At 40.1% G+C, this 26,688-nt stretch overlaps 1 protein-coding gene across 5 annotated transcripts in view; it reads right to left on the reverse strand.

Moving 5' to 3' along the window:
* The window catches only part of DZANK1 (double zinc ribbon and ankyrin repeat domains 1), a 73,309-nt gene that overhangs the window by 40,364 nt on the left and 6,257 nt on the right, over positions 1-26,688 (reverse strand). For all 5 annotated transcript variants that reach the window (XM_032592604.1, XM_032592602.1, XM_032592603.1 and 2 more), the window contains 6 exons: positions 26,435-26,588; positions 17,363-17,477; positions 15,846-15,963; positions 14,684-14,808; positions 10,324-10,409; positions 2,086-2,203 (listed from right to left, as the gene is read on the reverse strand). In XM_032592604.1, the coding sequence (XP_032448495.1) occupies positions 2,086-2,203; positions 10,324-10,409; positions 14,684-14,808; positions 15,846-15,963; positions 17,363-17,477; positions 26,435-26,588 (716 nt within the window). The remainder of the gene's footprint in view (positions 1-2,085; positions 2,204-10,323; positions 10,410-14,683; positions 14,809-15,845; positions 15,964-17,362; positions 17,478-26,434; positions 26,589-26,688) is intronic.

Genomic DNA, 26,688 nt, shown 5'->3' on the forward strand with positions numbered 1-26,688 from the left:
TAAAACTATCTTTCAAAAGAGGATGCAAAGTAAATGTTCTCGGATAAACAAAGGCAGAAACAGCTAGCAGACATGCCTTTAGCAAAGGAGGTCTGCCAGGCTGAAAATAAGTGACACTAGATTATGACTTGAGTTCACAGGAAAGAGAAGATATGAGAGACCAGATTTCATAAATACGTGGGTAAATATAAATGAGTGCATAAACATCTTCTCTCATCTTTAAATGATGTAAGATCGTGTAACACTGCATTTTCAGTTCATAACGTATATGGATGTAATATGTAGGACAATATATGTTACAGAAAACATAAGTAAGTGGGGAGGAAAGGAGTATAGCTGTCACCCATTGGATGGTGGGGAAGTTCAACTGGGGTGACATGGACCCAAACTGGCAAGAAAAGAAGCAAAAAACCGAGTCCAATGAAACTTGTTTGGAAATCTCCCTCTGGGGAGCCCATAGAACATGCTGGGAAGCCACGTGCAGGCATGCTGCTGAAACTCGCTGGCAAACGGCCCACTGGGATGGCTGAGGACTATCTGGAAACTGGCTGGCATGCCAGTGAAACTCACTGAGCAGCTGTCCATGGGGTGCCCCCAAAACTCACTGGGGTTCAGCACAACTGGGTTCCTGTAGGTTAGTGAGCACCGTCAGAGCAAAGAGAGTGGAAAGCATACTGGAACCAGAAAGAAAAGCCAAGCCCATTCTCCTGCAGTGTCCCTCCAGCAGCAATGTCCCTCTATTAACAGAAATGAACACGTAGCCAGCTGGCACAGGAGAAATGTATAAAGGGTCCTGCTCCAGCACTCACAGGGCAGGACAATGAAGGGAGGACCTGGAGCTGTAAGGTGACTTCTGCATCTCTCATGAGACTGAGTGTCTTGGATCTAAGAGCCAGGAGGAGGCTCCACCCCTTCGAATCCCAGAAACCCAGCTGAGAGCAGGACACAATAAGTAGTTAATAAATAGTTCAAATTACAAAGCTGTTTATATATTACAGCATATTAACAAATATTATTTTGGGGGGCAATATACATGTTTCAAAGTTCAGCTCATCATTTAAAATATTTATAATCTCTGGCAACTTTTCCTCCCTGCTCTGAAAATCTGTTTTCAGGCAAGTGAAAAAGAACGGACGCTGCACCAACGAATGAATATAAGCAAGGAAAATTAAAACTGACAGGAGCTGTTCATATTTTATTTGCTGTTTTATCTTCTTTATGAAGTTCCAAATATGTTATAGTAAATTAAATTAACTTCTACAATAGTCTTGAGCAATGAATTAGAATAAATTATAAAAAGATACCTGTTTAGATTCTGACCCTTTGCTTGAAGATAGAACTTAATTCTAGAACTCAGCTTGACCTCACTGAATTAGTGGCTTTTTCTTGTGACTACCTTTTTAAAAATGGTTATTTTCAGTCCATATCACAGGTCCTTTTATTTCATTTTGTAAACCCTACTCCAAAAAACCCTAAAGTATCAAGTGAATAACAGATAATACATTTCAATGAAGGTTTTGATTGTTAGTAAACTGAGTATGTTTTCTAACTATAAACTTATTAGTAGGTTAATACCAATTATTATCTACACTTAACAGCCAAAACTTTTTAACTGATCAATCTATAGCTTATACAAACAGCGTCTTTGGACAAAACGATGTATCTTATAGATATATAGACTTGTAACAAATACCTCTCTCCATTTATTTCCAGAATATATTTCCTTACTGTACCCAGGTCATGAACTGAAATATCACATGAGTGGGAAATACATATTTATCCATTCTTATTTATCATTGAAACAATAAGGCTTCAGTCTCCCTCTGAGCCTGTGCTTCTGTAAGGCCACCTGCACTGGCATTGCAAATAAGGTTTTTCACTCTTGAATGGAAACTAAGGCAACTTTTAAGGTTTTGGGGTTTTCCATCCTGAAGTAGGAGACTGGATAGTAAGACATTAACCTGCCAGTAATTTTTTCAACAAATATTTATGTTTGTGGATCACGTGTCCCAGGTACAATGCTACTGCTGCTATTAAAGATCAGATAAACCAATGAAAGGCATTTTTAAAGATTCTGCTGCTCACCTGAGCTCCTTCTGGGGGTGGGAGACGACAGCCAAATATGGGCGGGACAGGAGAGCCGCATTCTTGACAGAAGCGAGCAAAGGGGTCAGATGGGCGGGGGGCCAGGCAGTGGGCACACCTACAACAAAATAGGTTCCTCGTTGGCCACGTTCTGAGGGGTTCACATTTAGAAGTCAGGTGAAAATCTCACAGTGTTCAAACATTTTAGAAAATAAAAAGCAAAACAAAGAGCAGACCACTGTCAAAGGCTATGGACCAAGTTGAAGACAGGAGATGCTTCTCCAGTCATTTTATTACAAAGTGGCCTTCCACCTGGACCCGCTGGTGCCCCTCACCTGGCCTGGCTACCTCACTTCCTGACAGTGGCAGAAGTTCAGCAGCAGCCTTGGTCCCACTTCAGACTCGTCCTATCACACAGGATCTGGCATGTGTGAGCCCCAGCAATTCCAGTAATGTCTACATTAATTGTACTTTTCTGACTTGCTCCATGACTTCTGAGTCCAGTCTAAGTGCCATGTCTTCTCACCAGGCACGCTGGAGGGCCACTTCTTGCCCAACGAAGATATACAAATGGCCAAGAAACACTGTTGTCATAAAAATGCTCAACATCACTTGTCATAAGGAAAATGCAAATCAAAACCACCATGAAATACCACTTTATATCTATTAGGATGACCATTAGAAAAATAGAAAATACAAGTATTGGTGAGGCTGGTTAGAAATTGGAACCCTCGTGCATTTCCGGTAGAAAGTGAACTGATGTAACTGCTGTGGGAAGCAGTGTGGCAGTTCCTCAAAACATTGGACAAAGAATTACCATAAAATCAAAATTCTAGTCCTAGAAGAATTGAAATCAGGGACTCAGATACTTGTACCCCAATGTCCAAAGCAGCATTATTCATAATAGTCAAAAGGTGGTAACAGCTCAAATGCCCATCAACAGATGAGTGGATGAACAAATTCTGGTGTATACATAATGGACTATTTTTCATCTTTAATATGTAATGAAATTCTGATACATACTACAACATGATAAACTTTGAAAATACTATACTAAGTAAAATAAGTCAGACACAAAAAAATAAATATTGTCTGATTTCATTTACATAAGGTAACTAGAATAGTCCAATTCATAGACACAGAAAGGAGAACAGAGCTGGCCAGGGCCTGGAGGGATTGGGTAAAGGAGTTACTGCTTAATGGAACTGAGTTCTATTTAGAGTGATGAAAAAGTTCTGGAAATGGATAGTGGTGATGGTTGCACAACATTGTGAATGTACTTAATGCCACTGAATTGTACACTTAAAATTTGTTAAAATGAGGGTGCTCCTGGGTGGCTCAGTCAGTTAAGTGACCGACTCTTGATTTTGGCTCAGGTCATGATATCACAGTTCATGAAATCGAGACCCACATCAGGCTCTGTGCTGACAGCGTGGAGCCTGCCTGGGATTCTCTCTCTCCTTCTCTCTGCCCTTCCCCCGCTCACGTGCACAAGCGCACATGCATGCACTTTTTCTCTCTCTCAAAATAAATAAACATTTAAAAAATTGTTAAAATGGTAGATTTTATTTATGTATACTTTACCACGATAAAAGTCTAAAGGGCCTCAAAAATTGATTATAGCAAATAAAAGTAATAATGTATTGTGGGGATCATATTTGTAGAAGTAAGATAAAGGACCACAATAGCACAAAGGCTACTGTTACTCAGTTCCTGGAGGTTTACTATTGTAAGGTTCTTATGCTATATATGAAGTGGCATAATGACACTTGAGGATAGACTGTGATGTGTTAAAAATATGTATTATAAATCCGAAAGCAGCCACTAAAAAAAAAAGTTATAGCTAATAAGCTAACAGAGTGTATAAAATAAAATGGAATCATGAAACATACCCAATTAATCCAAAAGATGGCAGAAAAAAAGGAAAGAGCAACAGAGAACAGATAAGACAAACATAAAACAAATAGCATGATGGTTGATTTAAATTCAAACATATCAATAGTCAGAATAAATATACTCTTAACATCCCAATTAAAATGCAGATATTATGAGGTTTTTTAAAAAGCAAGACCTAACTAGATGCTGCTTAAAAAAAATTTGTAGGGGTGCCTGGGTGGCTCAATCAGTTAAGTATCTGACTTTGGCTCAGGTCATAAGCTCGCAGTCCGTGAGTTCAAGTCCTCGCATCGGGCTCACTGCTGTCAGCGTGGAAGCTGTCAGCACAGAGCCTGCTTCGGATCCTCTGTCCCCCTCACTCTACCCCTCCCCTGCTTGCACTCACTCTCTCTCTCTCTCCCATTCTCTCTCTCCCCCTCCCTCTCTCTCTCATCCAGTCGCCCCTAAATAAACATTTTTTTTAAACCTGTAAATAAGGAAAAACAAATAGGTTGTAAGTAAAAGGATAAAAAAAGATATACCATGCAAATACTAATCAGAAGAAAGCAGGAAGTGGCTACATTGACATCAGGCAAAGTAGATTTCTGAGCAAAGAGTATCACCAGGGTTAAAGAAGTTTATTTCATGATTAAGAGAACCTAAGAATCCAAAAGCTTTACACATAATAATAAAGCTTCAAAGTATATGAAGCAAAATCTGATAGAAAGCAAGGATAAGTAGACAAATTCATAGTTATAGTCATAGATTTCTCAATCATTGACTAAGCAATAGACAGAAAACTCAGTGAAGGTACAGAAGAGTTAAATAATACTATCAACCAATTTAACCTAATTCACATTTATAGAATACTCACTTTAGCAAAGTACACATCAAATAAACATGGAGCATTAACCAATCCAATCATACAATATATGCTCTCTGACCAAAAAAGGAATTAAATTTGAGATAAATACCAGACTATATAAGGAAAATCTCCAAATACTTGGAAATGTAATAAAATACTTTCAAATAACCCATGGGTCAAAAAAGAAACCACCAGGATAGTTGTTAGAAAGGTTTACACTGAAACCAAATGAAAACACAACATACCAACATTAGGAGCTAAAGCAGTACTCAGGAAAATGCAGAGTCCTAAAGGCCTATATTAGAAAGAAGAAAGGCTTCAAATAAAAGACTTCGTTGCCTACATTAAAGAAATCAGAAAAAGAGGAGCAAATGAAACTCAAGGTTCACTTGAAAAGAAATAGATAAACCTAAACAGACTTATATCTGTCAAATAAATTGTGTAGTTTAAAATCTTCCTTAAAAGAAAACTCTGGACCCCAGTGCCTTCAGTGGTGTATCCTACCAAACACCTAAGAAAGAAATAATACCAATTCTACACAAACTCAGAAAACTAAAAAAGAGAGACTACTTCCCAACTCATTTGATGAACCCAGCATTACCCTGACACTAAAATCAGACAGAAAGACACGGAAACTACAGACCAATATCCCTCATGTACATACATGCAAAAAATTCTTTATATTTTAGCAAATCAAATTAAATATTATATAAAATAGATAATACTTGAAGTGAGATTTAACTCAGGAATGCATGGTGGATTTAAACCTTAAAAATCAATCTTTGTGATTTACCACACTAACACAAAAAGAAAAACCACATGATCACTTTAATGGATGGAGAAAATGCTTTAGACAAAAATCTAACATCCAGTCCTGATTTAAAAACAAAACAAAACTTTCAGCAAGCTAGGAATAGGAGAAAATTTCCTCAGTCTGGAAGGGCAACAAAAAAATCTACAGCCGATATCACATTTAATATTGAGAAATGGAGTGTTTTCTCCCTAGGTTCAGGAATAAGGCAGAATAACCACTCTCATCACTTCTATTCCAAGTTTACTGGGATGTTCTGGCCAAAATAACAAGCCAAGAAAAAGAAAGAAAAGGGATCTGTGTATGTTCCAGCTGCAGAGAGCAGACTGCTCTCAGCTTGCCCAGCACCCTAGAGGAGCGAAGAATATATGAATAAGGAATGTTATCATCCAGGTGGCTTTAGGATCCTGAGGAGTAGAGGGGGACAGCACTGAGGAGGTCTAGATGGATCTAATTTGTGTAGGAGTTCCCTGTAGATAAATTACTGGCCACCCAACCACTATAACCTAGTATGTAATGGCTGAATGAATATGTAATCAACTGCAGTGTAACTAAGGCATCTAAAGCTCTAGAACTAGTCAGGTGTACCCCCCACCCAATACCATTTCCTTCCCTCTAATCCTACCTGATATTAACAAAGCATTCATAATTCTTTTTTTTTTTTAACGTTTATTTATTTTTGAGACAGAGAGAGACAGAGCATGAACGGGGGAGGGGCAGAGAGAGAGGGAGACACAGAATCGGAAGCAGGCTCCAGGCTCCGAGCCATCAGCACAGAGCCCGACGTGGGGCTTGAACTCACGGACCGCGAGATCGTGACCTGAGCTGAAGTCGGACGCTCAACCGACTGAGCCACCCAGGCGCCCCAGCATTCATAATTCTAAGGATAATCTCTATTTTATTGTGCTCTTTTGTAACTTTTAAATAAATCAATTTATATAGAAAGAAAGAAAGAAAGAAAGAAAGAAAGAAAAAAAGAAAGAAAAGAAAAGAAAAGAAAAAAAAAGAAAAGAAAAGAAAAGAAAAGAAAAGAAAAGAAAAGAAAAGAAAAGAAAAGAAAGAGGAAGGGAAGGAGGGAGGGAGGAAGGAAGGTATGTCCATAAAGGAAATGAAGAAGTAAAACAATTGCCTTTATTTGCAGGTGACCTGATCATCTATGTAGATAATTCTATGGACTCTACCAAAAAAAGCTGAAAGAATAAATGAATTTATAAGAACACTACATAAAAATCAACTTTATATTCCAGCAATGAGTTATCAGAAATTTACATTTTAAAAGCAATACCATTTACAACAGCATCAAAAAACATGAAATGCTCAGAAATCAATTTGACAGAAGATATGTAAAACCTGAGCAACGAAAACTACACAACACAGGGGCACCTGGGTGGCTCAGCTGGTTGAGCGTCCGACTTAGGCTCAGGTCATAATCTCATGGTCGTGAGTTTGAGCCCCACATCAGGCTCACCGTTGTCAGCACAGAGCCCACTTTGGATCCTCTGTCCCCCTCGCTGTCTGCCCCTCCCCCACTTGTGCTCTTGTGCTCTCTCTCTCTCTCTCTCTCTCTCTCTCTCAAAAATAAATAAAACATTAAAAAAACCCACATATATAAAAAAAGAAAAAGACAAGAAAAGAAACATTAAAAAAAAATTACAAAACATAGTTGAAGGATGTTAAGAAAGCCCTAAATAAACAGTAAGATACACCATTTTCCTGGACTTTAAAGACTCAAAATTGTTAACAACATCAATTTTTCTTAATATATAAATTAATATATAAATTAAATGCAATCCAAATCAAAACTCTAGCATACATTTTGTAGATGTTGAGAAGCTGATTTTAAAACTTATTTGAAAATGCAAAGTGCCTAGGGGCACCTGGGTGGCGCAGTCGGTTAAGCGTCCGACTTCAGCCAGGTCACGATCTCGCGGTCCGGGAGTTCGAGCCCCGCGTCGGGCTCTGGGCTGATGGCTCAGAGCCTGGAGCCTGTTTCCGATTCTGTGTCTCCCTCTCTCTCTGCCCCTCCCCCGTTCATGCTCTGTCTCTCTCTGTCCCAAAAATAAATAAACGTTGAAAAAAAAAATTTAAAAAAAAAAAAATAAAAAAAAAAAAAGAAAATGCAAAGTGCCTAGAATAACCAAAACATTTTTGTAAAAGAACACAGTTGGAGAATTCATAATACTTAGCTTCAAGATTTATTATAAAGCTATGGTAATCAAAGCAGTGTGGTAGTAAACATAAACAAACATCAGTGAATCAGAATACAGAGTCCAGAAACAGATCCACACAAATATCAATTGGTTTTAAATATTCCAAATGTAATCAGTGAGGAAAGGACAATTGCTTTCAACAAATGGTGCTGGAATAAACTCACACCATAATCAAACATGGATCATGGACCTAAATAGCGATAAAACTTCTAGAAGAAAACATAAAATAAAATATTGTAAGTGAAATATGTCATGGGTTTGAGAAAGACTTCTTAAATATGTCAAAATGAACATAAAGTATAAGAGAAAAATAAATACACTGGATTTCATAAAAAATAAAAACAAGTGCTTTGGAAAAAAAAACTTTCTTAAGCAAATAACAAGCCAAAACTGGGAGAAAATATTTGTAAAACATATATTAACAAAAGAGAACATGCACAACTCAATAATGAGATATAGAACTCAATCTTTGAAAAGGGTAAAATGTTTGAACGGTCACTTTCCCAAAGAAGGTGTACCGATGGCACGTAAGCACTTTTAAAGGCGCTCAAAATCATTAGTCACTAGGGAAATGCACATGAAATCCACAAACACCATCTCATTAGAATGGCTAAACATAAAAATTAAAGCATTGGTAAGGATGTAGAGAAAGTGGGATTCTCACACACCACTGGAGGTAATGTAAAATGGTGCACCTTCTTTGGAAAACAGTTTGGCAGTTTCTTAAAAAGTTAGACATATACCTATCATATGACCTGTCCATTTCATTCCAGGTGTGTACCTAAGGGAAATGAAACTATTATGTGCATATGATGATTTATATACAAATTTTCCCAGCAGCTTTATCTGTAACAGTCCCAATCTGGAAACAACCCAAATGTCCATCAATAGACAACCGAATAGGGGCGCCTGGGTGGCGCAGTCGGTTAAGCGTCCGACTTCAGCCAGGTCACGATCTCGCGGTCCGGGAGTTCGAGCCCCGCGTCAGGCTCTGGGCTGATGGCTCGGAGCCTGGAGCCTGTTTCTGATTCTGTGTCTCCCTCTCTCTCTGCCCCTCCCCCGTTCATGCTCTGTCTCTCTCTGTCCCAAAAATAAATAAACGTGGAAAAAAAAAAAAAAAAAATTTAAAAAAAAAAAAAAAAAAAAAATAGACAACCGAATAAACTGATTGTGATGTATCCATATAACGGGATACGACTCAGTGGTCAAAAGAAATAAACATTTGAAACATGCAGCAACATGGGTGAATTTCAAAATAATTAGGAAAATGAAAGAAGCCTGGCAAAAAAGAGCACATACTGAATTATTCCACTTATGGACAGAACCAAATACAAACTAAGCTACAGTGATAAGAAGCAGATCAATAAGTTGCCTTAGGATAGGGAGGAGCATAAGGGAGAGATTTCCAAAGGGTACAGTGCAGGAAACTTTTAGAGGTGATGGACTTGTTCATCTTCTTGATTATGGTGGTAGTTTTAAGGTTATATGCATATGTCAATTGTACTGTTTCTTTTTGCAAAATGAGGAATTAAAAAAATGTTTTTTGAGTATAGTTGCCACACAATGTTAAATTAGTTTCAGTTGTACAACCTACTGATCCAACTTCTATGTTATGCTATGCTCACCACAAGGATAGCTACCATCTGTCACCATGCAACACTATTACCATTGACTATATTCCCTATGCTTTTATTCCTGCAACCTATTCATTCCATAACTAGAAGCCTGTATCTCCCACTCCTCTTTCCCCAATTTTGCCCATCCTTCTAACTCCCTCCCCTCTGGCAACCATCAGTTTGTTCTATGTATTTATAAGTCTGATTCTTTTCTTTGTTTATTCACTGGTTTGTTTTTTAGATTCTACATGTGAGTGAAATCATATAGTATTTGTCTTTCTCTGACTGACTTATTTCACTTAGCATTATATTCTTTAGCTCCATCCACACTGTTGCAAATGGCAAGATCTCATTCTTTTTTATGGCTGAATAATATTCCATTGTATAAATATAATACATCTTCCCTATCCATTCGCCTATTGATGGACACTTAGGTTGCTTCCATATCTTGGCTATTGTATGTAACACTGTGATATACATAGCGATCAACTGTACTTTTTAAAGAAGTGCAATTTTATTGTATATCAATACACTTTTAAAATTTGTAAAACTTTTGGGGCATCTGGGTGACTCAGTCAGTTAAGCATCTGACTTTGGCTCATGATCTCACAGTTTGAGGGTTCAGGTCCTGCTTTGGGCTCCGCACTGACAGTGTGGAGCCTGCTTGGGATTCTCTCTCTCTCCCTTTCTCTCTGCTCCTCCCCCACTCATGCTTTCTTTCTCTAAAAACAAAAACATTTTGTAAAATGTAATGAAGGACAGTTGGGTGAGCAAACACTATTCTTATGTCTCATCCTTACATTTTTTTGACAATATGTCTCAGTAGGATTTAAGAAATAGTAAAGAAAATGTGATACTTACTTGAGAAAGTCTGTCTGTCTTTGAATTCTCATGATCTCTGTGCTTGTCAAACTCTTCTGGCCAGTTATGTGTGCAAAACTAGGGAACTACAATTAAGGATACATATAAAATCATGGTAAAAGCTATGGTATAGTAAAATTTCATTAAAAATTCATTCTAATGGGCTGTCTTATCATATCCAGTACCCATCTTTTAAAAACCATGACAGAAAAAACATTAAGTACTGATTACCCCAAGTACCTGACATTAAAAATATCAAAGTGCTATTACAATTAGGTATGTATATTTCATTAAAAACAAGAGTTTATAAGAAAAGATATCTGAATTAACCATCAAACAGACCAGAGTTTAGAATTTAAAGACCTAAGTTGACCTTCATTTTTCTCAAAAATCTTTGAGATCCTTAGGAAACTCAAAGTAGTCACCTAAAAGAACATATGCAGCAACTGTCTGCTGTTATCCAAAAACATTGAAATCATTTTGATATCTTTTATTTGAGCATTCACTTTGTAACAGGTACTGTGTTTGACGCAGAAGGGGGGAAAAATAAATATTACATGATACCTACACCTTCCAGGACCTGAACTGGAATATACACAAAATACTGAAACACTGTAGGTTCAGTGTAGTATGGGTGTGTGTGTGTGTGTGTGTGTGTGTGTGTGTGTGTGTGTGTGTGTAGTCCCATGGGACCCTAGAGGACATAATCACACTTGTTCCAGGGGAGAAGGGCCTCCCAGGGTGCTAACATCTGAGCTGGGCCTGGGGTGTAAAGGTTTGTCAAATGGACACAAGGACAATGGGAATCCCAAGAAGAAGAAACCCATTTGCAAAGGCACAGTGGCAGGGCAGTGCTCAGCCTATCCCGGGGCTCAGCCGTTTGACATGGTTTGGAGGTCTGAGGGGCTGGAGGAGGAATGTGCAGGGGAGAAGCTATCACTTAAGGAGGGTCTGACACTACTAAAACGGCATCATGTGGCCATTATCTCCTTGACATTTCACAATGACCTTACAAGGTGGGTAGCATTTTCCCCATGTTTTAAATGTTTGTAAGTTTCTTTTGAAACTTAATTTCAATTTCAATAATTTCTTAATAATTTCAAACTTACAGAAGAAGTACAGGGAGAGTACAAATAACTCCTGCATACCCAGCTTGACCAGTTTTTCACATTAACATTTTGCCCGGTGCACTTCCCTTCTCTATCTCTGAACCATGTGAGAATGGACGGCAGTTACGATGCCCCTTTTCCCCTACATTCTTCAGTGTGCACATCCTAAGAACAATGATGTCCTCTCACGCAGCAATGCGATTATCAAAACCAGAAAAGTTAACAGCTACCCAATACTGTGATCTAATCCCCAGATCTTTACTCAAATGTCATTGTTTGTGCCAATGATGTCCTTCACAGCTATATATTTATTTTTTTCCTGGTTTAGGATCCAGTCCCGTGTCAGGCTTTGCATTTAGTGGTCATGTGTCTTTTGTCTCCTTTAATCTGGAATTGTTCCTCAGTCTGTCCTTACTTTTCATGACCTTGACATGTTTGAATTTAATTTGTAGAATCTCCTTCAATTTGGTTTTGTCTGATGTTTCCTCCTGATGGGATTCAGTCACGCATTTTGGCCCAAATATGAGAGAAATGATACTGTGTCCCATCTCAGTGCCTCACACAAAGAGGCACATATAATCCCCATTTTTTTTTTTAATTTTTTTTTTCAACGTTTATTTATTTTTGGGACAGCGAGAGACAGAGCATGAACGGGGGAAGGGCAGAGAGAGAGGGAGACACAGAATCGGAAACAGGCTCCAGGCTCTGAGCCATCAGCCCAGAGCCTGACGCGGGGCTCGAACTCACGGACCGCGAGATCGTGACCTGGCTGAAGTCGGACGCTTAACTGACTGCGCCACCCAGGCGCCCCTATAATCCCCATTTTTGAGATGAAGATACTGAGGCTCAGAAAGGTTGAGTCACTTGCTTGAGGTCGCATCAACAGAATGTGAACTGTCTCAGGGACCTCAGCCTATCTGACCCCAGTAGGGTCCCTGTCTACCACAATACCTGCACGCAGAGCTTAGGAAGCTAGAACTTGTGCTCTAGGCAATAGGGAGTGGTCAGAGGTCTTGAGTTGCTTTCGTGTCAGGTCCAACGTGGCATAGACCAGGTGTCACAAAGTGGTGGTCTACTGGCTAAATCTGGCCTGCCGTTGAGTTCCATTTGACCCAGATGTACTGGTCCGCAATGTTTCAAATTTTGATTTAATTGTTAATATTTACACAATAATGTTAATAAACATTTACACAATATGTGTAATAATATATAATTATTATATATAAATATAATGTATTAATATATTAATATATAATATTAATAATATTATAATATAATATATAATAATATATTATATATTATTAATATATAATAAATATAATAATAAATATTTACACAATAATGTTAATAAACAGGCAGGTTTCTGGCTTTTCTTGTAAAATCAAGATGTGGCAACACTGAGCCCATAGGCCTTCTTGTCAATAGTTGGCCGGAGCTGAGTAGAGATAACCCACTAACGGACTGGGGCATTCCACGTTGCTAGAGAACCCCCAGCTCTTATGCCCGAAACTGAAGCCTAGTGTAGGCTGTCATTTCTCTCCCACCCAGGCTGTACCATGCATTTACTCTGCTGTCTAGCCCCTGATGGCACCCCCCAGGTCAGTGCTTACTTCAGAGACATCTTGTCTTCCTGGTGGTTGCTGACATGTTATAATACCCACCAGTATCATTAATTCTGATGTTCGCTGAAGTATGGTTCAGATGGGATTCAGCTGGAATGTTGACAAGAGTCTCATACCAATAGGAATAAAAAGAGTGGAAGATAAATATTTCGTGGTCCTTTTCTGGCCCCCTTGCTCCTCTGAATTCTAGTCAAGTCCCCAAATGTGTCTCTAATGTTCCTATTTTTTTAGAGGATTCTAAATGTTGGAGTCTTCACAAATTGTCTTACTCTATCTTTTCCTTGTAACAACTCTATCTGCCCACCCACCATATTTCTTGGAGGGCCACAAAGTCCAGGCCGAGGACCACAGACCTACTAAGGCCTTCATGGAAACCTTAGTAAACAAAAGAACAACTATCCCTGCAATAGAAGATCACCCTTTCCCAGTCTTCTGGAAGAATGGTTCCTTGGTTACCAAATGGACTAATTTACGTTCAACACCTGTGAGCAATGCTCACCACTGTAGCCATTATAGTGTATAATACTGATTTTTAGACAGAAAAATATCATTTTGAAGAATGAGTGGTGTACGACAAAATGCAATCATAACTGTTTTCAGAAGACAGTCTCACGTGACCATAACAATTTGTAATATGTCCAGAAAGAGTTTCTGTTTTTAGGAGATTTCAAATGTTGGAATATTCACATATTGTCTTACTCTATCTTTTCCTTAAAACAACTCTAGGTGGGCAAGGTAATCCAAATAGTCATACATAAAGAAAATCTCTCTCTCTCTTTCTCTCTCTCCCCCACAATTCAAAAATAAATAAACATTAAAAACAACTTTTTCTGAGGTTGGGTTCTTGGGATTGGTTTGAAGCCCCTCAGATGACTCTACTATACAGCCGTGTTGAGAACCACAGGGGTCTGTGCTCTGGCCCCAGCCTACCTTTCCCACCTCATCTCCTGCCTTGCTCACCATGCTCCATCCACACCAACCTCCTGGTACTCCCTCACTTTGCTATTGTTACTGCTTCCAAGATCTTTGCAGGGCTGGCTTCTGTTCATCTTGAATTCAAACATCAATTCAATTCCATTCAGAAGGTTCAATTCAAATTTAAGGAGGCCCTCTCTTGTCACCCCAAATTAGAACCACTCTTGCTCTTCCTCTGTGGGCATTCTCTATCCCACGGGTTTTCAAACTTCAGTATGCATCAGAAGAAGGACTAATTAAAACAGACACTGGGCCCAGCCTCGGAATCTCTGATTCAAAAGATCTGGGCTGGGGCCCGAGCATCTGTATTTCTAATAAACTTCACGTGACGCTGATGCTACTGGTATGTGGGGCCACATTTGAGAACCACTGCTCTATCCCATTACCCCCGCTTTATCTTTTTCATGACATTTGTTACTATTAAAAAATTTTTGTTTGATGACTTACATGTTTATTATCTGCCTACCCCCACCCCCAATACAATGTAAGCTCCCGAGTACAGGGGCCTTTCTTGTCCAACGCAGTATTCCCAGAACTGAAACGGTGCCTGGCACGTGGTGAGAAGGCTGGGGTACACTGTCTTAAAAGTATTTTATGGGAAGATTAAGAATATAGGAGGTATTTAGTACCATAAAGATTTTCTTTAGAAGTTACCTGAGACTGGCGGGTGGGTGGTCTAGAACCTGATTCTTCATGGTAAGGTGGGATTTCCATTGGACTCTCTGAGAAACGAAGATCTTTCCATGTTTTAGAGTCAGTTCTTTCACCTACCTCAAGGTCTAAAATTATTTCAAAAAAATCATTCTGTGGACATCTGTAATTATATATGTAATCATGCAAATACATCTTTATAGTTGGAAACCTTCTAAGTGACCACTGTCATCATATCTTTAACTAGACGTAGCAACTATATAAAGAAGCCTCCACTCAGTGAACTAGCACTAGGAAAGAAAAAATTAGCCTGGACTCAGAAAATAAAAATCTGCCCTGCTACATTCTACAACATTCCACATCAAGCTGAGAAAATAGACAAATCCAATGCCAACGTTAGCAGGAAACACTGTTTCTCCCAAAGACACACTGCAGCTGTAAAATGTCATAACAGCATCCCCCCTTTTTTGAGTGGCTATTGTTTCTTACTTGCTGAGAAACCTTGTGCTCTGAAACCAGACATAATCAGAAACTTTGCTGATTGAAATCATATCAGCAAGAATGAAACCTCCGACTCTTGCCTGGAGGACGTAAGTCACTCGGACACAGAGAAGCAGCCTCAATTTCTAACCTTGGTGTAGAGCATCAGAGAAGGGTCTCTGAATACAACATTCCACATTTATTTTCAGTTTCAAAGGTGAACAAAACCCTGGTTCCTTTACAATACATACTTGATGGTGAGCACTTTACACCAGGCTCTGCTTTGCTTCAAGTCTGTCAAAATTCTGCTTCCCAAACTCCACCTGCCCCCCTAACCTTATAACTGTGTCTTTTCCTTTATTTGGTGAGATGCCCCATGGTTCCTCTGAGGTGTGGTATCCCTCGTTGCAATGGGTCAACAAATCTCACTTTGTTGGACTCCTTGATTATCCCTCTTGGTCTTTTTTTATTTTAATATGAAATTTATTGTCAGAATGGTTTCCATACAACACCCAGTGCTCATCCCAACAGGTGCCCTCCTCAAATGCTTAAACTGTTAGTGAGGACAGCACTAAGACTCAGATTATAGCTTACTTTTCTATTCCAGTATTTCTTATTCTAACCCTTCTTCACACAAGAAAACCAGCAGTGAACCTGTTTGGTGGTTTACAATTCTAAACCTTACCTTCGTCCTGCCATGTCATACTTGGAGACTTTCTAAGGTTAACGTTCCAACCCTGTTTATTTTCAGCATTCTTACATTTCTTCCGTAGTTTTGACCCAACAAACCCATTTTTCAATTCCTAGGAATGAAGAGATTTCATGTCAGTCACTTCATTACACCCATTTAGAATGTGAAAATTAAAAATTGCCAGGTGGAGACAGTGTCATGGTATGTACTTCTTGCTGGGAAGGGTTTACAGTAGTTTTTTACATAGTAACCTCTGTTTTACTTTACTCTGAAAACACACAGCTTTGTATCTGGGCCCTTGGCTGGCAGCATGTCTGGTTGGTAGGGACCAGCAGTCAAACAGCCAGGAACAGAGGCCAACAGCAGGACATGAAGGCAGGATGTTACAATCATGGCAGTCTGGGGAATAACAAAGGGACCACCAGATCCAGGAAGTAAATAAAGGGTGGGGTCAGACCAAGATAGGACTTAAGTACAATACCTGCTCACACACAATACTTATACTATTCTCCATGAACTTTCTTCTCCTGGATGCAGCCGGTTATGGCTTGTTCAAACCTGAGCCCCTGCTGATGCATGTAGGCTCAGCCTCTGCTGGATGCCCCTGCCCACGGTAGATCTCTGATCTGATCACACTTGAACCCCACACTATACCTGCACCCACTGCTCTGCTCCCACAACCACCTCTATGGGCTCTGGTCCATCCTTGGGCTGAAGGGACTCCCTCACAAACTTCCAGTCATCCCCATCAAGACCTCCATGACTGAGACTTGTTGGCTGGTTGCCTTACCATGGGTTAGCCCATCCTCTGGCTCTTGGATCTATCTCACTGATGCCCACAGCCCAGGGACTGAAGTTTCAAACATCCTTGTAGAGAAGTCTAGTTCACTCTCTAAAGAGGTAAGGCTTTGGTCACAGATGGCTTCTACTAGTCTGATGTATCTGTTCAACAAATGTACACTCACTGCCTTCTCCTGCCCACCTCTATGGAAGGCAATGAGTATGGCAGTCATGCTCTCTGCCACCTTGGAATTTACGCCGCATGAAGAAGACAGACAACAAGCAAAGTAATCACATATTGAAAGCACTATACAAAAGGAGAAGGCCTGGATGCTAGGAGAGCAATGATAGCACACAACATACAGAGTCTAGTTTGGCTGCCATATATACAGGGGAGTCACAGAGCAATAAAGGATTACTGAAGACAGAAACTGATCACTTGGGATACCAGGCTAAAGGTTTCTGCTTTCATCAATAGGTAAGTGGGGAATCAATGAAGACACTGGAGCATGGGCCGTGATGCTGGGTAGGAATGTCTAATGTGCAGGATGAAACACGTGCAGGATGGACTGACCAACAGGTGGGAAATCACTCTGCAATGACCACTACTGACCTCAATTATAAGGACATGTGAGCATAGGGTACGAAATGAAAAAGAAGATGGGATCGCTGAGAAAGGAGAAACCAAGAATGTGGTGACTATCTGAAAGTGCTACAGGTTCATTACTTGCCTGCTTTGAAGAATCTTTGAGAATATTTTCAACATTGTCTTCAGAAGACACTGCATTTGGTGGCTCATAGCCCACCTGAAACACCTTTGTTACAATGCCACTCTGTCTGCAGTCCCTGAAAATTATTCAAAATAGAAAGAGCCTCTGTGTCACACAAAGCTTCAAAGAAAAGATGGCTAACAATTAAGAGAACTCTATGAAGTTCCTTGGCCTCACTACTAAGGTTATTATGTTTTAAACTGGAAAAATCAAAGCACAACTTTTAAAGTCCTTCCTTACCCTGTTCTCAGTTAGATTATCTACTGCTGTGTAACAAAGCACTCCAAAACATAGTGTCTTCACACATAAACTGGGTTAGCCAGGCTCAGCTGGGTAGCTCTCATTTGTCATCTCTCACATGGTCAGATAGATATCAGTTAGACTGGAGTGAACTGAAAGATTAGCTCAGCTGGATGTCTAAAATGCTTTCTTGGGGCACCTGGGTGGCTCAGTCGGTTGAGTGTCCGACTTCGGTTCATGTCATGATCTCGTGGTTCGTGAGTTCAAGCCCCGCGTCGGGCTCTGTGCTGACAGCTCAGAGCCTGGAGCCTGCTTCCAATTCTGTGTCTCCCTCACTCTCTGCCCCTCCCCCGCTTGTGCTTGCACTCTCTCTCTCTCTCAAAAATAAATAAACATTAAAAAAATTTTTAAATAAATAAATAAAATGCTTTTTTCCCTCATATTCAGAGCCTGGGCTAGCATAACTGTAACAGCTGGGGGCTCGCCAGTCTTCTTTCTCAGCCTCGGTGTCTATCTGTCTCTGTTTCCCTCTCCCTCCCTCTTATGGTGGTTAGCTTAGGCTTCCTCACAGTATGGACGGCTCAGGGAAATCAGACATCCTTCATGGTGCCTGGCTTCACCCAGGGTTTATGTTCCAAGACACCATAGCAGAAACCGTAATACTTCTTTTTATCTAGACTTAACATCATTTCTGAAGCATTTTATTGGTCAAAAGTAAGTTGTAGGGCCAGCCCAGATTTAAGCAGAGGGGCTTTACTGGGAGGCATGGTTTATTGCGTTTTTGGAGTCCGCCACACTCACCATAAGATTTCATACCTTAAGCCTCAAACTATTCTAAAACAAAGAGTGGGGTTACCAATAAACCATTCCATGTGAGCCAAGAGAATTTTCCTTCCTCCAGCTGAAGGTAGCATCTGCTCTGGCAAGCTTAATTCCTTACATACCAGCAATTTTTCAATGTATTCATAACATTTCACCATTAATCTTGTTCCTCTTGGATATAATAGAAGTTCCATGAGAAAGCAATATAGAGGTGCCCATAACTAAAAACTGGTGGTGACTGCATCTCAGCACCAGCAGCTTGCCTAGACTCTTTTTTTTCCCATTTATTTTATTTTTATTTTTTTTAGAGAGACAGAGCACATGCGAGGAGGGGAGAGGAATATAGGGGGTGCAGAGCCTGACACAGGCTTTATCTCACAACTCTGGGATCATGACCCGAGCTAAAATCAAGAGGTAGACACTCATGGGCTGCCTGGGTGGCTCAGTCCATCAAGCATCCAACTTTGGCTCAAGTCATGATCTCGTGGTTTGTGAGTTCAGGCCCTGGGTCAGGCTCTATGCTGACAGCTCAGAGCCTGGAGCCTGCTTCAGCTTCTGTGTCTCCCTCTCTGTCTGCCCCTCCCCTGCACTCGCTTGCGCTGGCGTGCCCTCTCTCAAAATAAATAAACATTAAAAAAAAAAAAGTTGGACGTTCAAACAAATGAGCCACCCAGGTGCCCCTCTTATTTTTTAAAAACAACTTTATTGAGGTATAATTTACATGACATGAAACTCACCTATTTTAAGTATATAGTTTGAGAATATTTAGCAAATTTATATAACTGTGTGACCATTACCACAATCCAGTTTTAGAACACTTCTGTCACCCCACACCCCAAAAAATCCCTTGTGCCTGTTTGAAGACACTCCTTGCTACCAACCCCTACCCCAGGCAACCACTGATCTGTATCTTATCCCTATAATTTTACCTTTTCCAGACATTTAAAATGAATTTCACCAGAGCACCTGGGTGGCTCAACTGGTTAAGCGTCCAACTCTTGGTTTGGGCTCAGGTCATGATCTCACAGTTTGTGTAGTCAAGCCCCACATCTGGCTCTGTGCTGGCAGCATGGAGACTGCTTGGGATAATTTCTCTTTCTCCCTCCCTCTCTCTGCCCCACCCGTGATCATGCTCTCTCTCTCTTTCTCTTTCTCTTTCTCTCTCTCTCTCTCTCAAAATACATAATCATTTAAAAATTAAAAAAATTTTTAATTAAAAAGATGTCACCACACAAATATAGTCTTACATGTCTGGGCTCTTTTACTTTTCCATGTCCTAAAATGTTTTAAATTCTTTGATTAAGTAAATATTTGTAAACACATAAACATCAATTCCAAAACAGTTGAGAAATGTTAAACATTAAGCAATATACAAGTTTCAGGCTACATTTTTAGAAGAAAAGAATTATCAGAAATACATAATTCACGTCAATCACCACTATCTATCAGTGAGGGACAATACTGAAGAAATAATATAATCAATGGATACTTGCATGTTCATTGGCTGGAGCGATATACGGGTGGCTAAACTTTAGGGAAGCACATGTTTTGTTTCGTTTTGTTTTATTCTTTTTTTTTTTTCAACATTTTTATTTATTTTTGGGACAGAGAGAGACAGAGCATGAACGGGGGAGGGGCAGAGAGAGAGGGAGACACAGAATCGGAAACAGGATCCAGGCTCTGAGCCATCAGCCCAGAGCCTGACGCGGGGCTCGAACTCCCGGACCGCGAGATCGTGACCTGGCTGAAGTCGGACGCTTAACCGACTGCGCCACCCAGGCGCCCCTGTTTTGTTTTATTCTTAATAACAAAACCAGTTTTATAGGTACAGAAATCTGGACGCAGATACAGATGATCTTTGCTTAACTCCTTCACTCCAACGTTCATTTCATCTAAATGTTTATTTTTGGCCTCAGGTCTGTCATCCAATATACATACAGTCGTCCTCCTTGCTAGCACACTTCCCGGACACCACAAACATCTCCATTCAGGAATCCTTCAAAGCCTGGATAACTGCAGGGCTCCCTGAAATGTGTGCTTCTAGCCCCCACCCCATCACGCTGAGTAGAAGCCTGACTGCCCCGCCACTTGCTCTACTCCTGGAAGACATGGGTTGTCTCCACCACAGCCGGCACCTTCCATGGGGACCCAGCCAGGGTTCTCACCCATGGACTTTGTTCCCTCCAAAAGGAGCCCAGAAACTAGCTTCAAATGTCTGCTAAGTAGAAGGATTTCTTGACTGTATATCAAAAAAGGCTTAGGTTTGGGGTTGGAGCTAGAAATCCTACTCAGCCCAAATCTCACTTGAATACACATAAATTTTTTCAAGGATTGAAATCAGAGGCCTTAAATATGGATCTTTAGGAGGAGTAATAGAAGGTACATTCGACAAAAATAAAATAAAATAAAAAGTTACATGTAGCTCTGTCCTCACAAAGATTATTATCCTCTCAATAAAACAACAGAATTACTTGGATGATTACAAGAGGTAAGAAGCTGGATCTGTAAGAATTCTGCAGCTTGTCCAGGTCGGGTTTTCTCAATCTACTGAGAACTACTGAAACTTCAGGTTAGATAACTCTGTTGTAGGAGGCTGTCCTGTGCACAACATGGTTAGCAACATCCTTGATCTCCACCCATCAGATGCTACCAGCACACTCCCACTTCCAGATGTGGTAACCAAAAATATTTCCAGACATTACAAAATGTCCCCTTTGGGGCCCAATTATGCCCAACTGAGAATCTCTGGTTTAGGAACATGAAGGGGTTAAGTGGAAACCACTTACCCAGGCAGGCAGAGATTTTTCAAATACAGAAGCATGCCTTTTGAGTTGGGTCACACAACAGCAATCTGCTAGGCCTTTGTTAAGAATCTGAATAGCAACAAACAACAATAACAGCTACTACATGGGCGATGCCAAGTGTATTGCCTCTGATCTTCACAATGGCTGTCAACTAAGTTTTATTAACTTCATTTAATAAATGGGGAAACTGAGAATCAGAAGGCCACATAACTTATTCAAGGTCAGACAAAGAGGAGCAAGAGAACTGGGATTAAAGTCCAGATGTGAAGGTCAACAACCTCCATCCTCTGTCCCACTGTCCAAACTACCTTTCTTGAAGCAGTGTTCTTCTTGCCTTTGTTGCTGCCTATGGAGATGACATCTGGATCTTTCCTCCACACATTATATCCGGCACAGGGCTGCAGAGGGATGACCATGACATGCCCTGGTAACCTGCTAATGAGTTTACTTCATTCCATTGCTGTAAAACTGGGATGTCCCTCATGGAAGAAAAATGGTTTTTCTTAGGGAACTCTGGCTCCCCCAACCACCTACCTTCAGTTCAAGACAACTTTTACCTCAGGGCAGCTCCATATATCTTAACCGCCATATAAGGTAACTGACAAAGAAGGGAGAACCACCCAAGTTCATTCTCAAAACAATGATGATATCAAAGCGGGAATTTCCTGGCCATAAAGGTGGCTTTTAAAGAAGCAAAACAGATGTCAGAAAGTTTACAGACCCTGGACTAGACCATGAAAACCTAAAACCATTAAACCATTTAAACCATTAAAACCTAAAACCTGGGACACCTGGGTGGCTCAGTCAGTTAAGCATCTGTCTATTGATTATACAGCTCAGGTCACAATCTCACAGTTCATCGGTTCCAGCCTCGTGTCAGGCTCTGTGCTGACAACACAGAGCTTGCTTGGGATTCTCTCTCTCTCTCTCTCTCTCTCTCTCTCTCTCTCTCTCTCTCTCTCTGCCATTCCTCCTCCTCTCTCTCTAAATAAATAAATAAACTAAAAACCTAAAACCCACCCCTGCTTGCTGAAATGTCCCCAAGCTCCCAGCCCCTCCTGTCCACCTGTGTTCCTCATTGACCATGCTCTGATGTGAAAATTCATGTATATATATAAGGACACATGAAGGCAAACACGTCCTTTTATTTCATTCTAGAATATGACACTTTAATAAAAATATATTTCATAGGCGCCTGGGTGGCTCAGTGGTTGAGTGTCCAACTTCAGCTCAGGTCATGATCTCATGGTTCATGAGTTCAAGCCCTGGTTCGGGCTCTCTGCTGTCAGTACAGAGTCCACTTCGGATACTCTGTCCCCCTCTCTCTTTGCCCCTCTCCCTCTCAAAAATAAAATAAACATTAAATATATATATATATATATGTGTGTGTGTGTGTGTGTGTGTGTATATATATATATAAATACATATATAAATATCTATATATATTTCAGGGACACCTGGGTGGCTCAGTCAGTTAGGCCTCCAACTTTGGCTCAAGTCATGATTTCATGGTTTGTGAATCCAAGCCCTACATTGGACTCTCTTCTGCCAGTGCAGAACCCGCCTCAGACCCTCAGTCTCCCCCCCGCCCCCTCCCCCACTTGTACACACTCTCTCTCCCTGTCAAAAATAAACAAGCATTAAATATATATATATATATATATATATATATATCATATATACATATCATATATGTAAAACCCTGGTTTGTGAGCATAATTCATTCTGGAAACATGCTTGTAGTCCAAAGCACTTGTATATCAAAGCAAGTTTCAAGAACCATTGGCTCAGTTGTGATCCATGTGACATTTGGCATCACGTACTACTCATATTGCAAGACATCACTCATTTATCAAGTTAAAATTTAGTAGAAATGTTTGCTCATTTTGTGGAACACTCGCAGAACAAGTTACTCACAATCCAAGGTTTTACTGTATTTCAAAAAAGTTGTATTGGTCAAATCTCTCTAAATGGAAACATTTTTCCCCCATTAATGTGTCAGTTGCCACCTTTGGTTGCATATTAGAATCATCAGGAAACTTTAAAAATACTGATGCCTGGGTCTCACCCCCAAGAGATTGTTGTTTAGTTGGTCTGGAGTGTGTGACCTGGGCACAGAGATTCTGCAAGGCTCCCTGGGTGACTCTGATGACAACCTGTGGTAGACTGTCACAATAATAGTCTGAGACATTATGCCTTATCTATCTGCACCGTGGTGCCCTGGTGCCCTTGTAGAATCCCCTCACACATTGACTTTGAGTGTTGCCACATGACTTACTTTGGTCAATGAAACATTAACAAATACAACACAAGCAGAGACTAGAAAAACATCTGCGCATTAGGGCTTGCCGTTTCTCTTACAGCTTTTGGAACTGAGTGAAAAAAAACTCAGGTTACCCAACTGGAGACACAAGGCTCAGCCAACGACTTGCATCAATCACCAGAAATGTGACTCAAACTTTCTTAGACTAGCGGGCTCAAGGTGAGACCAAAATTACTGCTGCCATGTCAGTGACCTCAGGCAAGGCCAGCAGAACAACTACCCGGATGAATGCACACCAAAATGCTGATCCACAGAATAATGAGCAAATAAATGATGTTTCTTTTAAGACCACTAACTGTCAGGGTGATTTGTTATACAGCAATAGCCAACTGATTCAGCAGCCAAGCTTGAGAAGCACTGGTTCCATGATGATTTTGGAGATTCTGTGTTATTTCTGCGTATTACAAAAGCAATGCTCACTGTTAAATTTTGGAAGCTATAAAAATTATCAACAACAACAACACAAAAAGTGACTGAATCACCAGAGGCAAAGAATGCTAACGTATGGCTTGTGTGTTCACAAGGGACTGGGGCTGTCCCTTAACCTGACTCCTTTGAAACAAAGACATCCACAGTGTCCCTGGCAGTCTGGCTCAGGGAAAGGGGAGATCACTGCCTCCGGGTAATGGGCCCTCCTTGCCTACTGCTCACTCAGCTCTGGTCATTGCCCTTCTCCAGTTCTGTTCCAACACATTTCTTTTTCTTTTTTTTTTTTTTGGTACAACGCATTTCTAAAAAGTGTCAAAATACTATAGTGCACTCTTACACCCTAATTTGTTTTCACTTATATCATAAATATTTTCCCATATCACTCAAAACCTCAGGACCATAATTTTTCCTCCTTTAAAATTTTTTTTTTTTTTTTTTTGAGAGAGAGACAGCATGAGCAGGAGAAGGGCAGAGAGAGATGGAAACACAGAATCCGAAGCAGGCTCCAGGCTCTGAGCTCTCAGCACAGAGCCTGATGCGGAGCTCGAACCCACAGACCGTGAGATCATGACCTGAGCCGAAGTCGGACACTTAACTGACTGAGCCACCCAGGCACCCCCATAATTTTTCCTCTTAACATTTTAGTGGCCTTCAATTGTTAACACTCTCATTTCAAATCCTTTTCTCTCTATTAAGAAATTAATTACCTTAAGTACCTAGAAAAAAAGGCTTAGGTGAAGCAGTATAATTTCTTTCCTGTCTTGAAGACTCAAAAACATTTTTGTATAAATACCTTCCCTGAGCTGAGCTCACCTGAAGTACTAACAGTGCTTTCAGGACAGATGTTAAGTGGGCACAGAGCAAGATGGGGAGATGCATAAAGAATGACCTTATTTTACACTCTTTTGGAAGCTATATTAACTCCTCTGAATTACATAGTAATTACTACTTCGTATCATTACTGCCTGCCACTTATAAGAGGGGCTGCCTTAGAGCATTAAGCACCAGAGTATTTTGCTTGTTAATTTTTTCTTTTTTTTTTTTTTGCTTGTTAATTTTTTTAAATGTTTATTTATTTTGAGAGAGAGGGCAAGAAAGAGTGTGAATGGGGGAGGGGCACAGAGAGAGAATCCCAAGGAGGCTCTTAGCACAGAGCCGGACATGGGGCTCAGTCCTACAAACCACAAGATCATGACGTGAGCCAAAACCAAAAGTCAGATACTTAACTGACTGAGCCACCCAGATGCCCCTGCTTGTTTTTAATGATATTTGAGATGACTTGTTTTGACAGAAGTGGTTTGGCAAGTGAAAAAAGCCAATTTTTTCCAATCTTTAATTAAGAACAATAATGTGTATAAGAGTGTTTTGTTTTGATTTGATTGTATTCTTTTTTAAATTTCCAAACGCCAAAGCAGTCATCTGTGTATAATTTGTAGCTCTCCTCAAAAGCCATGCAGTAGCTCAGCCACCAGGGGGAGCCTGGAGAGACTTTTATAAAGTACCTGTGCAAATCCAGGGTATGGGGCTTTAAAAGTGTTTCAAAAATGTGGCTAAACCTGTCTTGCTGTGCAGTAGAATTCTTCTATCACAGACACACAGACTGGCAAAGCATTTGAATTATTTTCTCTATAACACACAGTTTCAAAATTAAGTGGTGTTTCTATACTTGAAAATTAGAAAAAGTCCTTAAGCAGGAAAGAAAGGACAAAGAAAGGAATAAAGGAGTTAATGTCCAAAGATTAAAATGGCAGTCGCCATGAAGGTCAATTAAGTCAATACAAAATAAAATAGAGAATGATGGTGGTGGTTGTAGGCTGTGTCCTATGGAATAAAAGAACCATCCACTAAAAACAGTATTTTCTTCAAAGTCTGATGAACCACTCCAAAGGTCCCAAACCCTGAAAAGGCTCTTCCTTCCCAAAATCCCAACGTGGAATTGAAAATACAAACAGTGTTGGGGCGCCTGGGTGGCGCAGTCAATTAAGCATCCAACTCTTGATCTCAGCCCAGGTCATGATCTCACATTTCTTGAGTTCGAGCTCTGCATCAGGCTCTGCACTTATGGTGTGGAGCCTGCTTAGGATTCTGTCCCTCCCTCTCTCTGCCCCTTCCCTGCTTGTGCTCTCTCTCTCTCAAAATAAAGAAATAAACTTAAAAAAAAAAAAGAAAAACAGTGTTAATATATATTAATATACACAGCACCTCATCAAGCTGTAGTCTCATGATTTGTACACTTTACAGTATACCTCAGTAAAAGACAAACAAAACACAAAAGCTATAGATATATGTTGAAATTAAAGTTACTTTCCCTTTAGTGACCTTCTAATACAACACTTATTCTTAAAGGAAGAAATAAAATTAAAAAATAATGTCATTATCTGACCAGTTATTTTAATCACCATGCTCTTAACTTACTTAGAGACTGCAATAGCTTTAACTTGTATTTTTCCATCAGGCAGAGTAATAGGCTTCGTATACTTAAATGTATTGTTTTCACGATAACCGATTCTCTTCAGAAATTCAGGTTTGCTGCCATCCAGCGTATAATATATGTTGACATCTGGGGTGTCTGAAAAACCCAAAACAGGGTAACTGTAATTAACACTAAAGTAGCAAAGTCTCTGAATAATTCCCATGGGTCAGTTAATTAATAAGATTTTTTAATATAT

The sequence above is a fragment of the Lynx canadensis genome, chromosome A3, assembly GCF_007474595.2.
Source record: "Lynx canadensis isolate LIC74 chromosome A3, mLynCan4.pri.v2, whole genome shotgun sequence".
NCBI classification, from domain to species: Eukaryota; Metazoa; Chordata; class Mammalia; order Carnivora; family Felidae; genus Lynx; species Lynx canadensis.